We start from the raw sequence: 19,777 nt of genomic DNA on the forward strand, positions 1-19,777 counted from the left end.
CAGTCCCTTTGCGTGATGCGTGTGTATCTTGCACCTGATGCGTTCTTTGGGTTTTTTTTAGGGAAATCTTCAGAAAAGTCCCAGTATTTGCGGAAAAGTTACATTTTAGTCCCAAGATTTTTTTTTTGAACGAAAAAGTCCCGAAAACCGGCAAAAATTTGCAGTTTGACCCTTTTTGACCGGTACCAAATTAATTTGGGACTATTTCATAAACTAATCCAAAATATTGGGATTTTTCTGTAAACGAAAAATATTAGGACTTTTCTATAAACAAAAATATTAGGACTTTTCTACAAACAGAACCCTTATTATTATTATTATTATTATTATTATTATTATTATTATTATTATTATTATATAAATAAGAATACTATTTTTTGAACTTGTTATTATTAATATTGTTATTAATACATATAAATGCATTAAATGAAAAACTAATATTAATGACATTGTTTAAGGGTTGAGGTGAAGGAGATGGTGATGCTTTTAGCATTGAAATCGTGAATGTCTACTTGTATATTTTTACTTTGTATATGGTCATTTCATATTTGTTATTATTGTTTTCAATTTAGAATATTAATACTTAACAATTTGAAAGAAGTTGCATATTAATAGTTTAATCTCACTTTGTATATAAAATTGTTTAAGGTAGAAGAATTACTTTCCAAATCCAACAAATCCACTACAAACATCTGCATAGGTTACCCATATCAAAATTCAAAAGTATTAATAACAATATTTTGTTTAATAAAAAGTAATAGGAATAATTCAAAAGTGTTAATCAAAATTCAAAAGTATTAATCCAAAAAACATGTCCTATTACTTTTTATTAAACAAGATATTGTAATTAATATTTTTGAATTTTGATATGGGCTACCTATGTAGATGTTTGTAGTGGATCTGTTGAATTTGAAAAATAATCCATCCACCTTAAACATTTTTATATACAAAGTGAGAAATCCTTCTAGCTTAAACTATTTATAAATAATTTTACAAATATGTAACTTCTTTTAAATTGTTACGTATTATTATTCTGAATTGAAAACAATAACAACAAATGTGAAATGACCATAACAAAGTAAAAATATACAAGCAAACATTTATGATTTCAATGCTAAAAGCATCAACATCTCCTCCACATTCACCCTTAAACAATGTCATTAATATTATTTTTTTTTCACTTAAATTCATTTATATGTATTAGTAATAATATTAATACTAACAAGTTCAAAAAATAGTATTCTTATTTATATTTCTTTAATAATAATAATAATAATAATAATAATAATAATAATAATAATAATAATAATGGTTCTGTTTGTAGAAAAGTCCTAATATTTTTTGTTTACAGAAAAGTCCCAATATTTTGGATTAGTTTACGAAATAGTCCCAAATTAATTTGGTACCGGTTTCAACCGGTCAAAAAGGGTCAAACTGTAAATTTTTGCCGGTTTTCGGGACTTTTTCGTTCAAAAAAAAATGTTAGGACTAAAGTGTAACTTTTCTGTAAATATTGGGACTTTTATGAAGATTTCCCTTTTTTTTAAGCAATTGTGATATAGAGAAAGAAGATTTTTTATTGGTAATTTTCGGCACAATTCAAAACAAAGGAGGCAGTCCTGTGTAAATTCTTCGTATCCACTCAGTAAGTTAAATATCCTTTTATTTAATTAGTGTAATCTCCAATCAAACAGATCTAATTAACTTTTTGATTGGGGAAAAAGTGCCTCAGCTTTCAATTTTCAGTAGATTGATTTAGGGTTTTGAAACTATCATTCGATTGGATTTATTGACTTTGTTAAATTCTATTTGATGTCGAGATTAAGAGATCCGAGTATTTCCAATATGAAATTATTGTTGCTTCTTTTGTTACAAAGGTTCAATTTTTATCACGCTTTCCGTTATTCGTTATTGCTATTTGTAGATTAACAGCAGTTCAATCACTGCTTCGTGTTTGTGTTTCCTCACCTACTTGATTTTATTATTTCCCAATACATCAATTTTGCGAATAAGAATCTCTATATGATTCATAACTTGGTAATATAATAATCATATTCCTACATGCGATTTCAGTTGAAAAAGTTTCTTACTTGGTGGTGATCAAAGAAGAAGAAGAATTCAAGAATCTTGATAATAGGGTTCATTCAGGGACACCCAAAAGTTTTCCATATCTTTTGGCTTTAATTCAAGAAGACATGTTGGAGGATCGATCTTTTTTTGTTTCAAGAACCTTCAAAAACGACTGTAACACCACCTGGGGTTTTATGAGTAATTTCACAATCAAAAACACCGATTAAAAATTTAGATGCCGACAAAGAATATCCTACCAACGACATCAATTGTAGAGCGCGACTCTTCCCTTCTTGTACAACGACCTGTCAACTCATCCATGCTTCCTCTTCATCGCTGCAACGAACCCAAATCCCCTTGTCTGCCAATGATTTCCCCATGGCGTTCTGTGTGCATTGATTAAGGTTTTCACATTCATCCCTTCTACTTTGATAGGTCTGATACATTCCTCGAAAAAAGGAAGCATGGGAGAGAGTAGTTAAGCCAACGACTTTTTTTTTTTCTGAAAAGATATGGCAAATAAAGACATTGCCAAAAGGCTGCAATTAATACTTCAAATGTTGGGGTGGAAGAGTCCATGGACTGGTTGCTCTCCCACATGGATGATCTAGGTTCTTACTTTTTCTTAGACAATTTCACCATCTTGGTATTTCTATAATTACCTTTTTGCCATTTTTCAGATATTGATGCCCCAATTCAGAAAGAGGCGGGAAACAATGATGTTGATCCATCAAAGATTGCTATGTTGGTTTTGTATGGATTTGAAGAAGTATCTAAGAAGTCTTTAAAGGCATCGGTGGTAAATATCTGACACATTAAAAAAATACTAATTTAGTTATAAGTTACAATTAATTTGGAAAAGGACCATGACATGATGTAACAAAATCATTGTGAAAAGGTGAAAATTATCATAAAATTTTATGGTTTGATTGGAAAAAGATAAAAACAATATTCTTGTATTTTCATTCATACAATATAAAAAAAGTTAGTCAATCTGATTTTTGTAATTCTTACCTGACAGGGTGGTGATATTGAGAAAGCAACATATTGGATTTTTAATCACCCTTCGGGCGTATACAAACTAGTAAGATTTCTGTGGGTAGCCTACTCTAGCATGCATAACACATCATATAATATCTGATAACACATAATATAAGAGTATTTTGGGAAATCACCGTTCGGGCGCTGGCTGATCGTACACGCTGCTCCTTTTTGCTTTACTCAAAATCTTTTACTCTTTTCAGAAAAATTGTTTCTTTTATGAAAGATTTTCTCAAATCCTCAGTTTGAGTTCACATACGCCCGAAGGTGCATCTGAATACCTCAAACCAAGGCTCTGATACCAACTTGTAATAACGTGAAAATTCAAAACAATTTGTCATTTTTCAAACATAACATGTCTCATACAAATCATCTCAAAACTCAAGTGTATCAAATGTTATCACGACAAAACATATCCCAGAATCTCAAATACAAAATCGTCTATCAGTGTGTACAAATCATGCCGACACCTTCCCGTGAACCCCGCTAGTACCGAAAACACATATCACATAACACGGTAAACATAAATGCTTAGTGAGTTCCCCAAAATACCACATACAACACATAAGCCACTCGAGGCTATAACTCGGTATGACCCTCCGGTCATTGTGTCTCAGCGGGACACTCCAGTCCCCTAGCTCGTTGAACCTTGCGGTTCGGTCTGACTCGTTGGACCCTTCGGTCCGGTCTGATCGAGGACCCTTAGGCCTCATCAGTCGTTGGACCCTCTAGTCCGGTCTATATAACACATAGCATACATATAACACAATGCACATAATTTTAAACATACACATACATATAAGATCCTCCGGTCTACACATAGATACCATTCAATGTAATGTATAGTGAGAAGACTCACCTCATATGATGTATAGTAACTCACGTGCTCGATATCCCCGAACTCGAAACAATGACCTAGCTCCCGCCTAATTACATAAAGTAATTATCTCAAATCAATAATGCCTCTCAAGGCAAGACCAATCCCTTCCTATGTTCTCTCAGAATGCTAAAAGACCATTTTACCCCTCTAATGGTCCAAAAGTCCACACGTTGACCAAACCCTAAAAGTCAACAAAAGTCAACTGTAGGGAGTTACGCTACGCGTACTGGCTCTGTACGCGGGGCGTACTCCGCGATCATCCAGAATCAGGGTACTCGACCCCCTACGCGACGCGTACTGGGATTACGCCCATCGTAAGTTCCAGTTTCATACTTTCGTGGTTTTTGGTCAGAATAGATTAATACATAAGCTCAAATCTCAGATCCAAGCACTCTGCCGTCTCTTAAGCCATAAAGTCGAAACCTTTAAGCCTTTGCATGGCTGTAAAGGTCACCAATCACATCAACACAAAGTACACTGAAATTGGGTAGATCAAGGTCCATGGAGTTCCTTTGCTCAAAAAGTCTCCACCATTGGGACTTAAACCCTAAAAATGCTCTTATATGAAGTTCATAACCAGAGAGTGGTAAACCTTGAAGCTTTTTACCTTTGTGAGAAGCTCCCTACTCAGTTTAGCTCAGATCTAGAAGCTTGAACTCCAAGATTTCCTCTTCAAGGCCCTCTCTTCTTCTTCACAAGCACACATAGACACTTCCAAGCTAAAAAAAACACACACACAAGCTTAGAACGAAGGTTTAGCTCTCTTAGGGTTTCACTTACTGGAAATGGTGGTTGGGATGGAGGCCGTAGCATTCCTTTTATACTGCTCAAGTCCCATTTAGGGTTTCATGTCTGAGCCCAGTACGCCCAGCGTACTGGGTAGTATCTGCATCAAGATCACGCTCATGAGTACGCGCAGTGTACTCTTCAGTACACCCAGCGAACTCATTTGCTACAATATTCTTCCATGGACTAGTTTTGACAACTTGGAAAAGAAGAGGGATTAAATAGTTATACCTGATTTCTGGATGTTAGATTTAATGGATTAAATAGTTACCAATTCCTAAGATGACTAGATTAATGTTCGCTAACCTAATCCTTTAGCAAATAAGTTCTTACATATGGTGCTCAAGCAGATAAACTAACAAATTTCCTAGTGTTCGGTTTGCGTTATGTTAGACTTATAATGGATTGATCTATTTGGTTAATTAAATCAATTTAGTATAAGATTAGTCCTCATATATTAGCTCCTACCTTTACATACCCACTTTTCTATATAACCCCAGGTTTTGGTCAAAACACTAGTCCTACATTTTTGCAATTCACAAGATCATAAGATTCAAGTTAATCAAGATTGAAAGGTCATGCAAACTTAATTAAAGTCAACAATAAGTAGAAAAGTAGTTATCATAAACATAGAGAGGTTCTTTGATAATCTAACATAACAAATAACCAACTTATCATAATCAAATTCATAAATCAACTCATAAATAAGTAAGTAATCTAGTCTAAACGGAAGTTAGGGTATTTAGCCCGTAACTTCAGCAAACAAACACGTAAAAACGGAATTCCACTTGTAATCCATGATTTAAACACAAGAAGAATAAGTAAATATAATAAGTTTTGCCTCAAACCTCTCAAAGTCAAGCTTCTAATCGATCTTCTACAACTCCAAGCTTCCAAGTAACGTTCTTGGCCTTCAAAAGTCAACTAAAGCTCTAGCAAAGTTAGTTTTTTGGAGGAATGTGCCTTATATATATATATATATATATATATATATATATATATATATATATATATATTTTCTCGAAGTCGGTTCACCACGTCATGCCAAGTCCACTACGACGTGATCTTTTGGTTTATCACCTAATCGGCAAGTCCTCGAGGTTCATCGTTAGAATTTAAAGCGCCACATTGTGGTAATGTCAACACGTCGTGGTAAGGATACTTTTCTTTATTTTAGCCTTGATCCAAATTCCTAGCTTCCAGCTTCTAGCTTGCTTTTTGCACCTAAACTTGTCTTTTGCTTCTACATCACAACATATAATAGATTAAGTGTCTTTTGTTTTAGAATTAGTATAAAAATGGATAAAAATAAAAAGATATGATGTAATATATATATATATATATATATATATATATATATATATATATATATGCACATATCAAAATACCCCACACTTAATCTTTGCTTGCCCCTAAGCAAACTAATTTTTAACTTACCAATATTGCATAAAAACAATCCATAAAAACAATCCATTTATAATTCTTAAAAACTTCTCATTCCTAAATACTCACAATCCTTATGAACATTCACCCCTTAGTTTATACGACACTCATTTATACAACCCTGAGAACCCATCCTCAGAAATCTTTCTTAACCTCAAGTTATTTTTGGTTAAACTAACCAAGCATACATATGATCTAGAAAGAATTACAACTTCGATACCACAAAGGTGCTCTTCGAATTCATCTCTTCTTGGGTATTTTCTTTTCGATTTATTTGAATTTAACAACTTCTTGTTTGATTTTTGGTATCTTCATTTTTTAATTCTTCGAAATTTTTGGTCTTTTGATTTTCATACTTTGATAGCTCCAAAATTCTTTCAACTTTTTCAATTTTTCTCTTTTTTTTATCTCACTCTTTTTTTTCACTTAAATCCTACATCATTAAGAAAGGATCTTAACTTCAATCTTTGTTGGTTAGAGGTATTAGTCTCAGTGCAATGACTTTCAGGTACATGCTACAAAACTTATTACATCGTACAAACTACTAGATTATCTTTCATATCTCATGACTTTTCACTGAGAATGGGAAGCCACAAATACACTGTAACATGTGTTGACTCAGGTAAACATTTGGGTTCTCATCGGATCATCCCACAGAATACTAGCAAAAATTTTCTGATTGGCTAGATTTTCCTAAATTAAACTATTATTTCAAGTTTATGTGAATTCATATTGTCAAAACTAGCAATTTTTATGATAATGGAATTTTTGTAAAAATCTAATGCTTGTACTCTAAAGCAATCAACCCACCACCCCACACTTATTTTATGCATTTTCCCCATTGCATACTATGCAAAACATAAAAGTAAATAGCTAGAAAAAGGAACAAACTCCCTTGGGATAGAAGTTGCGATCTCGTTCGTGTTTCTTGTGTGTTGAATAGCTCGCCAATATGTGGAAATATAGAAGTATTTGACTGCTATGGAATAGATATTTTATAGTTGAAAATAATGTACTTCATTAGGCTTAGGAAAAGTACTCGAAAATTGAACTCGAGACCATCACCACGTCGTGGTTATGTTGACCAGGTCATGGTATGCGTTAAAAGTGCAAAATTTCGTTCGGAAAGCAGATTTCTTCACTAAATTTTGGTCACTAATGAGTGTGATTCTTCAAATCTTGTGATCAAATAAACGCTCTCTAGGCTTAAATTTGTTTCTCTCACTGTGTTCCTAACCCCTCACTTAAGTTCATCAAAGCCTCACTAAATATGCTCCGCTCATCAAACTTGATATTTTGCGAAATCTAGAGACAATAAACAATAATAAAAGGAAACAAATCAAAAAAAAAAAATACTCAAATCCTAAATAATACCATAATCCTAGAAAACGAAAAATTAAACAAACCAAGCAAAAACAAATAGAAATAAAAATGTCTTAAAAACCACTCAAATAATCAAAATAAATGGATAAATCACTCCTCTTCAGCTCCACCTCCACTTCCTCCGGCCCCACCATGTTGTTCCGCACAAAGTTCATCCTAAGTTGGGATGGAGGGGGTATGAAACCGGATATGCACTTGAACGTTGAATATTCATATGTTGCATCAGTAGATCGCGGTGCATATTGGTGTAGTTGCCACCTCTTCCTAAATTATCAAGATATCGACGCATGGCAACATTATAGGGATTCATCGGTACCTTATCTTCAGTAGAAATAACATGGGGTTCTTCTTCGACATCGCCGGGTCTCTATCTCACTCTTTGCCCTGGTTGCTCTCTTGGTTTATCATTCGGATTGAGTAGTTACCAAACCTCTTATCAACCACTATATTGGCTCTTTTGAGAAGAAGGGGACTAAAAGCATTACCCCTTTCCATAGTAAGAATAATGGATTTGCTTTTTTGGAAAACCCCAAAGACCTGGACAATCTAGTGATCAACATGCCACCATACAAAGGCGTCCCTTAACGATCCTTACCTGCTCGGTTGCCTAGAAAATCGACAACATTACAAGGAATATCCACCAATACCCTAGATAAATAAGGCTCCAAAGATAGAAGACATCTAAAATCGGGACTTTATCTCCCTCTTGCCTTTGATTGATAGTGTTAGTGATTAGCCAATGCAAGAGGCGAAAGATTGGTGACCGAATGTCACTTTCTTGAGCAGTTTTCGATTGGTAGACCCTATTGGCAATAGTGGTCCAATAATTGGATTCTTTGAACTCTTCACTGGAATTGAGACAATGAGAAATAAATTCAGTGTAAGACTTAGTGTGCAGTTCTGATGGTAAGTAGAGCTCCGTCCTCAATGCAAAATCTGCCAAACTCAACTCTCTTTGCTCCCCTCTTAAACAAAAAGTGATATTTTGCCTATCATGAACTCCCTTCTTCTTGCGGATACAAATACTGGCCAGGAACTCCATGCATAACTCCTTATAAACAAGCTCTTGTATCCGAAAAAGTCTTCTCCAACCCGTGCGAACAAATCGCCATGCACCCCGTCAAAAGCCTTTGTTAGGTAGGGTTCCAACGCATCCGATAATCCAACTTCTTCCATCCAATCCCAATTAATTTCAGTTGGGATATGCACTCTTCTTCCTCTTAAGCAAGCCAACTTATCACTAAATTGTACCATGACTTCTGCTGTGACTATATTTGGAAAAGAATACCAAGGAAAATTGGTACGACTTCCTTGGGTTTGATTCCTTTGGTTTGTACCCCTCATGATCTGCACATGCAACAACCAATACAATACTAACAACCAGTTCGGGATTAGAAGGAAACTCAGTTGAAATAATATGAAGGAACGGTCACCATGACGAGGTCCACGACACATTGTCGCGGTCAAAGAACTGTCAAACATTAATTAACCACTAAAATTGAATTAACTCAGATAATTTCAACTAAAATCAAGTTCAGGGGTTTGCTTAGGCCATCAAAATACATGTTTTTGTGAATGATTGATGGAGAAAACGATGAAAACCCACCCCCAATCAAACCAAATTCGGAGTTTTAAGTTTCTGAAATCCGGAAAAACAGTTGAATCAGTAAATTGGTGCGATATACTCACTAGTCTATGAAATATACACAGTTTAGGACTAAAAATTCATACTCTTGTTCCTGTAAAACTAGAAATCGGAAGAAAAATCAGTGACAGAGGTCATGGAGGCGCAAAAACGTTGTGTCGGGAAGACGAAAGTGAAAAATAGTTTACTTTTAGGGTTAAAAACCTTAAAAAAATTTACTCCGTTTAAAACACCATGTCGCGATGAGGACCATCTTGTCGTGGTCATTGTTTGAAAATTATTCAGATGTTAACTGTGAAGTCGCCACGTCGTGGTTTCTTCCACCACGTTGTGGTAAATAAAAAAAATTAGAGTAAATTACACAAATAGTCCATATGGTTTGAGGTAATTTGCGCGTTTGGTACCTAACTTATTTTTTAACTCGGAAGGTCCTTACTATTTGTTTTTGTTATGCGTTTGGTCCCTATTGTTTGTTTTTCTTACGCGCTTGGTCCCTGCCTTACTTAAAAAGACTATTATTTAAATAGATAAAAATGGTGGGGTAGGTAAGGTAAGGTGAGGGAGGTGGGGTTGAGGTTGTGTTTATTTAAAGAAATTAACAAATCACGGGCAAAATAGTATTTTTAGGTAAGACAGGGACCAATCGCATAACAAAAACAAACAGTAAGGACCTTCTGAGTTAAAAAAAAATAAGTTAGGGACAAAACGCGCAAATTACCGTAAACCATAGGGACTATTCTTGTAATATACTCAAAAAATTGTTTGTGGGAAAATGTTCATGAAAACTTCCACTTCCACCGCACACTTATTCCATGCTTGTCCTGTCAACAAGATCCAAAAAAAATTAAGAGATGTGAAAAATCAACAAAACAAAACAAGATTAGAAAATAAAAGAAAAGGAAAGAAAAAAAACACAAATTCCAAATCACAGGTTGCCTCCTGCAAGCGCTTCTTTTTGGGGAGCCGTGAGCTGGGCTTCTTCCCGCTCTACATTGTGGTGGCGACCGCCAATTTCACGATTTCTCCTTTGTTTTCCTCATTTGGCATCCTCTCTTCATGATGTTTCACCTGATGACCATTAACTTTGAAAGTAGTTCCATATTTTGTGATTAACCCTATATCTCTGTGTGGAAATGCTTGCTTCACAATAAATAGACCGTTCCATTGTGTTTGCAATTTCCAGGGAAAAAGCTTCATTCTTGAGTTGAAAAGGAGAACCTTTTGCCATAATTGGAAGTCCTTACATCCTCTCAACCTAACATCATGTCATTTCTTTGTTTTACCTGAATTTGTAGATCAAAGATCTTGTAAAAGTTTCATTTCTTAACTCCTCTAGGGCATTCATTTACATTAGATGATTGGTTTGTAATTCGACTATCTCAAAATTGCATGTCTTCAAAGCCCAATACACATTGAGTTCAATTTCAACCGACAATGAAAATTCTTTCCATAGACTAACCTATAAGATGTATTGCCAATTGGTATTTTAAAGGCGGTTTGAAATGCCCACAACGCATCATCTAGTATTTCCGACCACTCCTTCTTGTGGCTACCGGCTGATCATTAAAGAATCCTTTTTAATGCCCGATTTGTGACTTTGGTTTGCCCAATTATTTGTGGATGGTAGGATGTTGCAAATATATGGTGTACACCATATATTTGTAACACTTTAGCTAGATTTTTATTTGCAAAGTGAGTTCCCCGATCACTTATTAGTGCCTTTGGTACACCGAAACGAGAAAACAATCTTTTTAAGAGCTTTACTACCATACGAGTATCGTTTATTGGTAAGACTTGTGCTTCTGCCCATTTTGAGACATAATCAACTGCTACTAGTGGGCATTTATTCCCTTAAGAAGCCGAAAATGGTTCCATAAAACTGATACCCCAAGTGTCAAATACTTCACAAACTTGGATGCTATTTTGGGGCATCTCGCTTCAGGAAGAAATGTTGCCCGATCATTATCGAGGTATTTGTTAACTTTTCTTTTAATAATTGAATGGATTCAAGACATTCATTTGAAAATTTGAATGTGGCACCTTTTAAAAGAAGTTGGGTTAATGGCCTAGTAATTTTTGAAAAATCTTTTATAAACTGGCGGTAAAATCCCACACAGCCTAGAAAACCTCTTACCTCTTTCACATTTGTTGGAGGTTGAAATTTAGCTATAGTGACAACCTTTTCATGGTCCACCTTTATCCCCGATTTGGATACTTTATGTCCCAAGACAATCTCTTCTTCAACCATGAAATGACACTTCTCACAATTTAATACCAAGTTGGTATTTTCACATCTAGCAAGCATGAAGTCGAGGTTGGACAAGAAATCATCAAAAGAAGACCCAAAAACAGAAAAATCGTCCATGAAAAGTTCCATAAAATTTTCAACCATATTGTGTTAAATAGCCATCATGTATCTTTGGAACGTGGCTGCTGCGTTGCATAACCCGAATCGCATCCGACGATAAGCAAAGGTCCCACTTGGGCAAGTGAACGTGGTCTTTTCTTGGTCTTGAGGATCAATAGCGATTTGAAAATATACAGAAAAACATCTAGAAAAAAGTAATAAAGGTGACCGGATAATCTTTCGAGTGTTTGATCAATAAAGGGTAAAGAAAAATGGTCTTTGCAAGTGGGATCATTTAATTTGTGATAATCGATGCACACTCGCCATCCGGTTACCGTTCTCGTAGGAATAAGCTTGTTCTCTTCACTTGTCACCACCGTCATACCTCCTTTTTTAGGTACCACGTGAACCAGCCTTACCCATTGGCTATCCGATATTGAGTAAATAATTTTGGCATCTAAAAGTTTCACAACCTCTTACTTGACTACTACTTTCATGTTCGGGTTTAATCTTCTTTGGAATTGTACCACTGGTTTAGCTCCCTCTTCCAAAATAATTTTATGTAATTAATATGAGGGGCTAATGACCCTGATATCGGTGATCTTCCATGCGATTGCATTCTTTCATTTCTTGAGTACTCCAACTAGGCTTTCCTTCTCTTTTTGTGTGAGATCAGCTGCCATGCTGACTGGCTTTTGCTCATTTTCTTCCAAGAATGCATAATCGAGTTGTTTGGGAAAATATGTTAACTCGATTTTTAGTTTTTGTTTAGAGACCACAACACGAGCATCTTTCCACGTCGTGGTGTCGTTACTTTTCTCGTCAAATCGAGTAAAATCAGAATGTCACGACGTGGTCTTATTACAACGTCGTGGTGGGTCTTCAATTGCCTTTTTCAGTTCACTATAATCACTTTCTTCTAGTAGCTTCTCTAGTTCTTAAGAATCATGTTCGCCAACAAAGTCACCTTCTTGTAGAACCATTTAACCCTCAGTTTCCATTTCCTTCCATCCTCCAAGCTCTTTTTCAAAACTTTCATCGAACACATCCTACCGAAAAAGCCATGTCATCACTTATTCTTGAATGTTTTATTTCCATATTAACCCTTAAAGTTACAACTTCTTCCCCAACTCGAAGAGTGAGTTTGGAATCTATTTTATCTACCAAGGTGTGGGCGGTGCTCAAAAAGGGCCTTCCAAGAACAATTGGCACTTGATCGTCTTCCTCTATATCTACAACAATGAAATCTGCAGGAAACTAAACAAACTTGTCAATTTTAACTAATAAATCTTCACAAATACCCCTTGTCAAGGTCACCATTTTGTTTGCTAAGTGGATGTCCATGTGAATTGGTCTTGGTTCTGGGAGGTCAAGCTTCTTGAATCTACTAGAGCATAACTTGTGGCTAGATTTCTGAATTGGATTGGAAGTGTTAAACTACATGGATTTCCCATCTTCTTTGGTAGCATGTTCAACATATCCGCTGATCAGGTTTCGTTTAGTACCACTTTAGATACCTCCTCCATCTTCTTTTAGAAGAGCCTTAAGGAAATTTGCGTATTTTGGCATTTGAGCTAAGGCTTCAATGAACGAGATATTGATGTGCTCTAGGAACTTCTGGTAGTCTTTAGCATTTTTATCTTGCTTTCCTCTACTGGGAAAAGGCAGCGGTAGACGTTATGGCTTAACTAGTTTAGTATTTTTATTTTCAGATCTTCTCCACGCCATTGTGTCCTCACCACATCGTGGTGACTGCTCAGTGCTTTTTTCTTGACCTGCTTCTCGCCCTTCCTGCACAACATCGATGTTATTATTAGTAATAGGAGTCAAATGGGTAACAAATTTTCCATTTCTCATTTTAATGGCCTTGATGTGAGCCCCTCTTGGGTTTTTTCGGTGCTGCATGGAAGTGTGCCTAGTAATCTTTCCTTGAATTGCTTCGATAGTTGCCTGATTTCTTGCTCAATGTTCATGATTGAAAATTAATAATTTCTAAGTACTACTTCAGTATCATCATGTCTCTTTTCTGATGCGACAACAAAACGAGCAGTCATTGCCTGAAAATCGAGTTTCTTCTCAGGGGCTGGTTCTTCTTTTTGGTAGAAGCCTTTGGCTTTCTTATACTCATCATAAGGTAACCACTTCTTTTGGGCTTTCTTGGGTCTTTGTCATAACGGTCAGCACTCAAATAACAAGCTTGGGCATTTCGGTTTCCATTTTCATCGAGATCACAATCTTTGGTTAAATGTGGCCTGTTAAAGTTTTCACACCCCACTTGTATTGCATGGACTGTTTGATCCAGTTTTGTCATCCTTTTATCCATATTATGCAATATTGCCAAGACTGTAGCCATGTCATCTAAATTGGAATTCACGATTCCTATAGTTACATCTTGTCGAGGGTTATAATATTCTCTTGAATGTTCAGAGAATTCCTCAGATAGCTGCTTGAATACGCCCGATATTTTCTTTGTGACTGACCCTTAAGAATCAAGTGTTTGCCTAGTTGTTACGTCTACCCTATCACAAAAGATGGTTACTTCTTGTTGGATATTTAGATCGTTTTAGAACAGTTTTTAAGAAATCCCTTATAACGGTCCCATGCCTCATACAAAGACTCTCCCATGTTTTGCTCGAAATTTTCAATGGCCTTTTTCAATTTAGAAACCTTTGAAAGCGGGAAAAATTGTTGTATAAACTCTTCACGTATTTGTGCCCTTGTTGTTGTTGTGCCAGGTGGGAGTGCCTTTAGCCAGTGCTTTGTTGCACCCTTAAGAATAATGGGGAATATTCTTAGTAAAACCGTCTCGCATGGTATGTTGAAGTAGTCGGCGATATCATTGACCACATCAATGTGCTTGTAAGCATCGTCGTGGTCTTTCTAATGGAATCGTATGTTTTTCAATTAAGCAAGTATGTGTCCTTTTAATTCAAAGCTACTTGTGTTGGGAATCCTGGGTTGCACAAGTCCTGGTCTGCTGTGTTCATGAATCCATCTCTTGTATGCTTCCATTGTCATGTCAACAATGTCTGCCATGTTGTTTTTGCGCTCGCTTTTGGGTTTGCTTACTTTGTGTGATTCGGGTTTGCTTTGTAGCTTGTAACCTGATTCCTTTTTGTTAGGAGTCTTCTCAAAACTTTCGAATTCGCTTTCTAGATTCCTTTTGCTTGATTCTCCAAGTTTGGTTGTTTTCTTCTTATGCTGACTCAGTATCGTCAAACGGTGGTATAATTGGTGTTTTTGATCCTCGGGTCATAAATCAATGAAACAAAAAAAATGAAATATGTCAAAAGAACAAAACAAAAAATAAAAAACTTAACTGCTTGATAACCACGACGTGGTGATTAACGACACGACATGGTTACTCCTAAGGTAGTGTACCTAGTCAAAACTAGAATAGCACAAATAGTCGGGTATCGAACATAGGGAACATAATTATTAGCTAATTTTATCTACTAAGTTACCCAAATTACTATTTAATAATAGAAAATGGGTTTTTGTCTAGTTTTGCAAGACTAGAAACCTAATTAATCAAACTAAAACTTAGAAAGAAACTATTTATCAACTAATTAAACAAAATGCAAAACCAAAAGCAAGAAACACAAAAGACGATTTTAATCATGATAAATGAGAGACTTTCGTTTAGATTCGATATACTTGCTATTATGGTTGATTTAATGGAAGTGAAATGGATTAATTCTTCATAGGTTACCGATTCGTAAGATGACCAGATTAATGTTAACTAACCTAATCCTTTAGCAAATAAGTTCTTTCCTATAGTGATCAAGCGAATAAACTAACAAATTTTCCAGTGTTCGGTTTGAGTTACATTAGACTTATAATGGATTGACATATTTGGTTAATTAAATCCATTCAGTATATGATTGGTCCTCATATATTAGCTCCTAAATTTACTTACCCACTTTTCTATTTAACCCTAGGTTTTGGTTAAAATATTAGTCCTACAATTTTGCAATTCACAAGATGATAAGATTCATGTTAATCAAGAGTAAAAGATTATGAAAACATAATTAAACTCATCAACAAACTTAAAATTATTTATCATAAACATTGAAGTTTTGTATTTGATCGAACACTTCAAGTGTGAATAAGAAACGTAAAACTAATCTAAGCAAAATTATCAACAGAAAGTAAACAACACAAGAGTTTTCCAGTTTTTTCCTTTCACCTAGAAAAGAGGTTTTGTCTTTAAAAAGAATATGTGTTTGTCACATAGACAATTGATACAAAGCCACAATCATAGTCACCACATTAGAGTTTTCCCTAATGTAGTATTTATATACTAATCTACACATGTATATTCCTTGATTAGAGGGATTGCGTCTAATCTATAATAAAGATCAGATCCTTGTCACAAAGATTACTAATACGATATCTATTCTCTATTTGTATTTAATAACTGCCTAATATACAAGAGATTAAAATCGAATAACTATACTAAGTACTGACGTTGTTGAACTTGAGACACTGGTGTTATTGACTTGTAGACACTGACACTAATTGATCTACGTGTCATGTGTTTGACTCATCAAATCATAAGGCGTGACATTACAATCTCCCTATCTGATAATGTCAAAACTAAATGTCTTCTCATTTATAAGCTGAATGTTGAAGGCTTTTGGATTGAGCTCCCCCTATAAATAATAATGTAATCTTGATTCTCTTTTTGACATCAGTAGCTAACTTCGAGCAGAATAGCACATCAACTTGTAGTCTAGTAAGATTGTAATGTCTCATGATAGTGTGGGCTTAAACTATAATTCACTGACATAGTATTTAGAGATCTCATCCGCATGTGGTGTCATACGTTGAATCATAAATCTCTTTTATTAGAAGAAAAATGGCAAGAGTTGATAGAGCAAAACAGCGGGTGGACTTGACATCATCTGGGTGATCGTCGACAGATTAACCAAATCCGCGCACTTCCTACCAATATCCATTATCTCCGACAGATAGATTGTACGACTGCATGGTGTACCAATATCCATTATCTCCGACAGAGATAGTAGATTCACCTCACAATTCTGGCAGTCACTACAAAAATTTATAGGGACGATACTAGACATAAGTACCTCTTACCATCCCCAAACCGACGGTCAGAGTGAGAGGACCATCTAGATTTTGGAAGATATGTTAAGAGCTTGTGTGATCGATATTGGTAAGGTCTAGGATACCCATTTACGACTAGTCGAGTTCTCATATAAAAATAGCTATCACACTAGCATCAAGCTTGCTCCATTCGAAGCTCTCTACGATCGCAAGTACATATGACCTTTGTGCTAGGCCGAAGTAGGTGACACGCAACTAGCTAAAGGACAAGTACCTGAAAGCACTCTCACCGGCCCAAAAATCATCAGAGAGACGACCGAGAGGATTCTCCAAATCCGGGAACGGCTAAAAGCTTCAAGAGACAGAAAAAAGAGTTATGCGGACAAAAGACGGAAGCCCTTGGAATTTCAGGTTGGAGACCGGGTTCTATTGAAGGTCTCACCATGGAAGGAGTTAATACATTTTGGAAAATGTGGGAAACTAAATCCAAGGTATATCTAACCATTTGAGATCCTTTCCAGGATCACCCCAGTAGTATATAGGCTTCGATTACCACAAGAACTCAATAACATACACCCTACATTTCATGTGTCAAACTTAAAGAAATTCTTGTTCGATGAGACCCTCGTCTTCCCTATGGACGAAATCGAAATCAATGAGAGTCTCCACTTTCTAGAAGAACCAGTAGAAATCATGGATAGGGAAGTTAAAAGAACAAAACAAAGTCGCATACCCATTGTGAAGGTCCGCTGGAATGCAAAGCGAGGACCTGAATACACCTGAGAGCGAGAAGGTCAGATGAAACAAAAATACCCACATCTTTTCCCTAGTCCATAAATACTTGTCTTAAAATAAATTCCGGGATGAAATTCTCCTTAATAGGGGGATGATGTGACAATCCGATATTTCAAGTCAATGTAATGACATAAGTCAAGTACTGTAATCTATTTTGAATTAATAAATAAATAAAAATAGAATCAGAAATGAAATGTTCAAAAGTCTCAATTAGGATACATAAATTAATAGATATTGTAACTAGGTTTTCAGAAATAAAAAGAACACAAAAATCCAAATTTTAACAAAGAAGTTATGATCAATCGAAAATCCGCAGCAAAACCGGTAAAACACTATTAAGCGTAAAACACTACTAAACGAATGTCGTGGTCATCATTAAACCGTGAAACATACATAAAAAGAACGTCCAAATCTTACTTCGTATGAGGAAGCTAGGATTTTTCTAACTTTTGGAGTAGCGGTAGACAGCTAAAAGCTCGAAATAGAGAACGAGCGATAGTTAGCCGACACAACCTAAACGAGAGTTGAAGATCTTGACAATAGTAATACAACAGACAGACGAAAACGGACATCGGATGAAGAAGTTGTTGATTTGTAACGGACTTTTCGTGTCCTGACTATTAAAAATATATAATTAAAAATAAAGTCAAAATTAGCCGACGAAGTCTAAACAAGAGTTGTAGAGTATATTTTCAACTACGCGTGGATGTAAAGAACATCAAAAACGGAGCTCGTATGCGAAAGTTACGCATTTTAGAAGTTTGTGGCACACAAACCGAGGAGGGTTACGCCCCGCGTAACTTCGGAGTACGCCCAACAAAGCCATACAGGGCCTCGGATCAGCCACGTCTCCCCTACGCCCCTCTACGCCTGTCCCATCGAAAGTCCGACAGACGAGGAAGGCGTCAAGCATGACGTACGCCTCGCGTACGAGGGTACGCCCAACGTACGGGCTGCGGAGGCGTTACTCCCTGCGTAACTCCGGAGTACACCCAACATACGAAGCCTTTCACACCCCTATAAAAGGGATGTGCGGGTGCCGACCATTTTTGCTATTTTACCTCCTTTCTCTCCCACTTTTTCACTTCCGAGCCCCTTCATACTACCCCGACGCCCCTGTTACGAATCTAAGTCCCGATGAAGGTTCAAAGCTCCGAAATACCCGAGAAACTCACTTTCTTCCGGTCGAAGTGCTGCCCGCGAAAAGTCTCGTTTTCTTTAAATCATCAATCCTTCCAGCTGAGTTCATGCCCCCATATTTTCACGCTTTTACTATATTTTTAGTGGGAGAAATACAAGTGAAATGCAAGAAAATCTTATGTTAGAATGCAAATCGTTACATATAGTTTCAAATACTTTATCCATATTTGGTGTATCAATGTTAAATACATAGTATAACATTTTTACAAATGTTATACTTTACAAACAAAGTTAGTCACACATTAAGGTTTATCATGAAATTGAAATACATTTTTTTGGAAAACTATAATAGCTATAGTTTATGAGATGTTCATGATATTTTACACTCTATAAACACTATAGAAAGGAAATACTTACATATACAAGAACAATAGACTTTTCATACGTAACTTTATTTGATACAAACTTTGTGAGACATTTTACTTCATGTACTTTAACTTACGCATTTCAAGTCTTGTATTATATACTATAATCTCTTGTAGGGAGAACGTGATAGTTGTGTATAGATCTATATGGGATTGACAATCCCGCACATAAATTGTTAGCTACCGTTGGACCGACAGGTCTGGGGTGACAAATGTCATATCATTCCAATGCCTGAAGAACGTTGTAACAGGCAGTCTGGTCAATAGTACGGTTATAAAACTCACATGAAGTATTAAAACATTTGATTTATGAGGCTATCAAACGCCTTAGTGATTATATCTACATATATAAAGCTACTTACACTATTTTAGGCATGGAAAATACTTATGCATTTCGTTTTCAAATCATTTAAAAACTACTATTCATTTATGGAAAATATTGGATTTTCTAGATACAAACACAGTCACTTTATACAAAAAGGCATACATTTCTTATACAAATATGCTTATGAACTCACCAACTTAATTGTTGACATTTTTTTTCAGAACTACTTGTGTTTCTCAAGGATTCAGTAATACAGGTAACAACTGCTTTTGGGAAGGGACGCTAATGCGTCAATTTCAAACATATTATATCATCATAATGTAATTTCTTTTGAAATATTTAATACAATCAACAATGTAACTTTTTAAATTATATTTATGATGGTTGCGTTTGCTTTCTTTACTATCTATTCAACTGTTATGATACT

General features: G+C 35.7%; 1 protein-coding gene across 1 annotated transcript; it reads left to right on the forward strand.

Annotated features, from left to right (window-relative positions):
- Nucleotides 1-2,566: 2,566 nt before the first annotated feature.
- LOC145093402 (ubiquitin carboxyl-terminal hydrolase 14-like) lies at nt 2,567-19,701 on the forward strand. The gene is made up of 4 exons (XM_079031521.1): nt 2,567-2,681; nt 2,751-2,869; nt 3,092-3,154; nt 19,572-19,701. Exons 1-4 carry the CDS (start codon nt 2,648-2,650, stop codon nt 19,599-19,601), a joined length of 246 nt encoding a protein of 81 aa, XP_078887647.1. The 5' UTR covers nt 2,567-2,647; the 3' UTR covers nt 19,602-19,701.
- Nucleotides 19,702-19,777: the final 76 nt, after the last annotated feature.

This window comes from Lactuca serriola, chromosome 3 (genome assembly GCF_051521515.1).
Source record: "Lactuca serriola cultivar US96UC23 chromosome 3, Lser_US96UC23_V15, whole genome shotgun sequence".
Lineage (NCBI taxonomy): Eukaryota > Viridiplantae > Streptophyta > Magnoliopsida > Asterales > Asteraceae > Lactuca > Lactuca serriola.

What these genes read in the sequence shown, in the direction of transcription:
- LOC145093402 (XM_079031521.1), top strand. Translation starts at nt 2,648, where the DNA reads ATGGACTGGTTGCTCTCCCACATGGATGATCTAG. An exon ending in AGTCTTTAAAGGCATCGGTG is followed by an intron (nt 2,870 to 3,091) that starts GTAAATATCTGA and finishes CTTACCTGACAG; the next exon opens with GGTGGTGATATTGAGAAAGC. An exon ending in CTTCGGGCGTATACAAACTA is followed by an intron (nt 3,155 to 19,571) that starts GTAAGATTTCTG and finishes ATTTTTTTTCAG; the next exon opens with AACTACTTGTGTTTCTCAAG.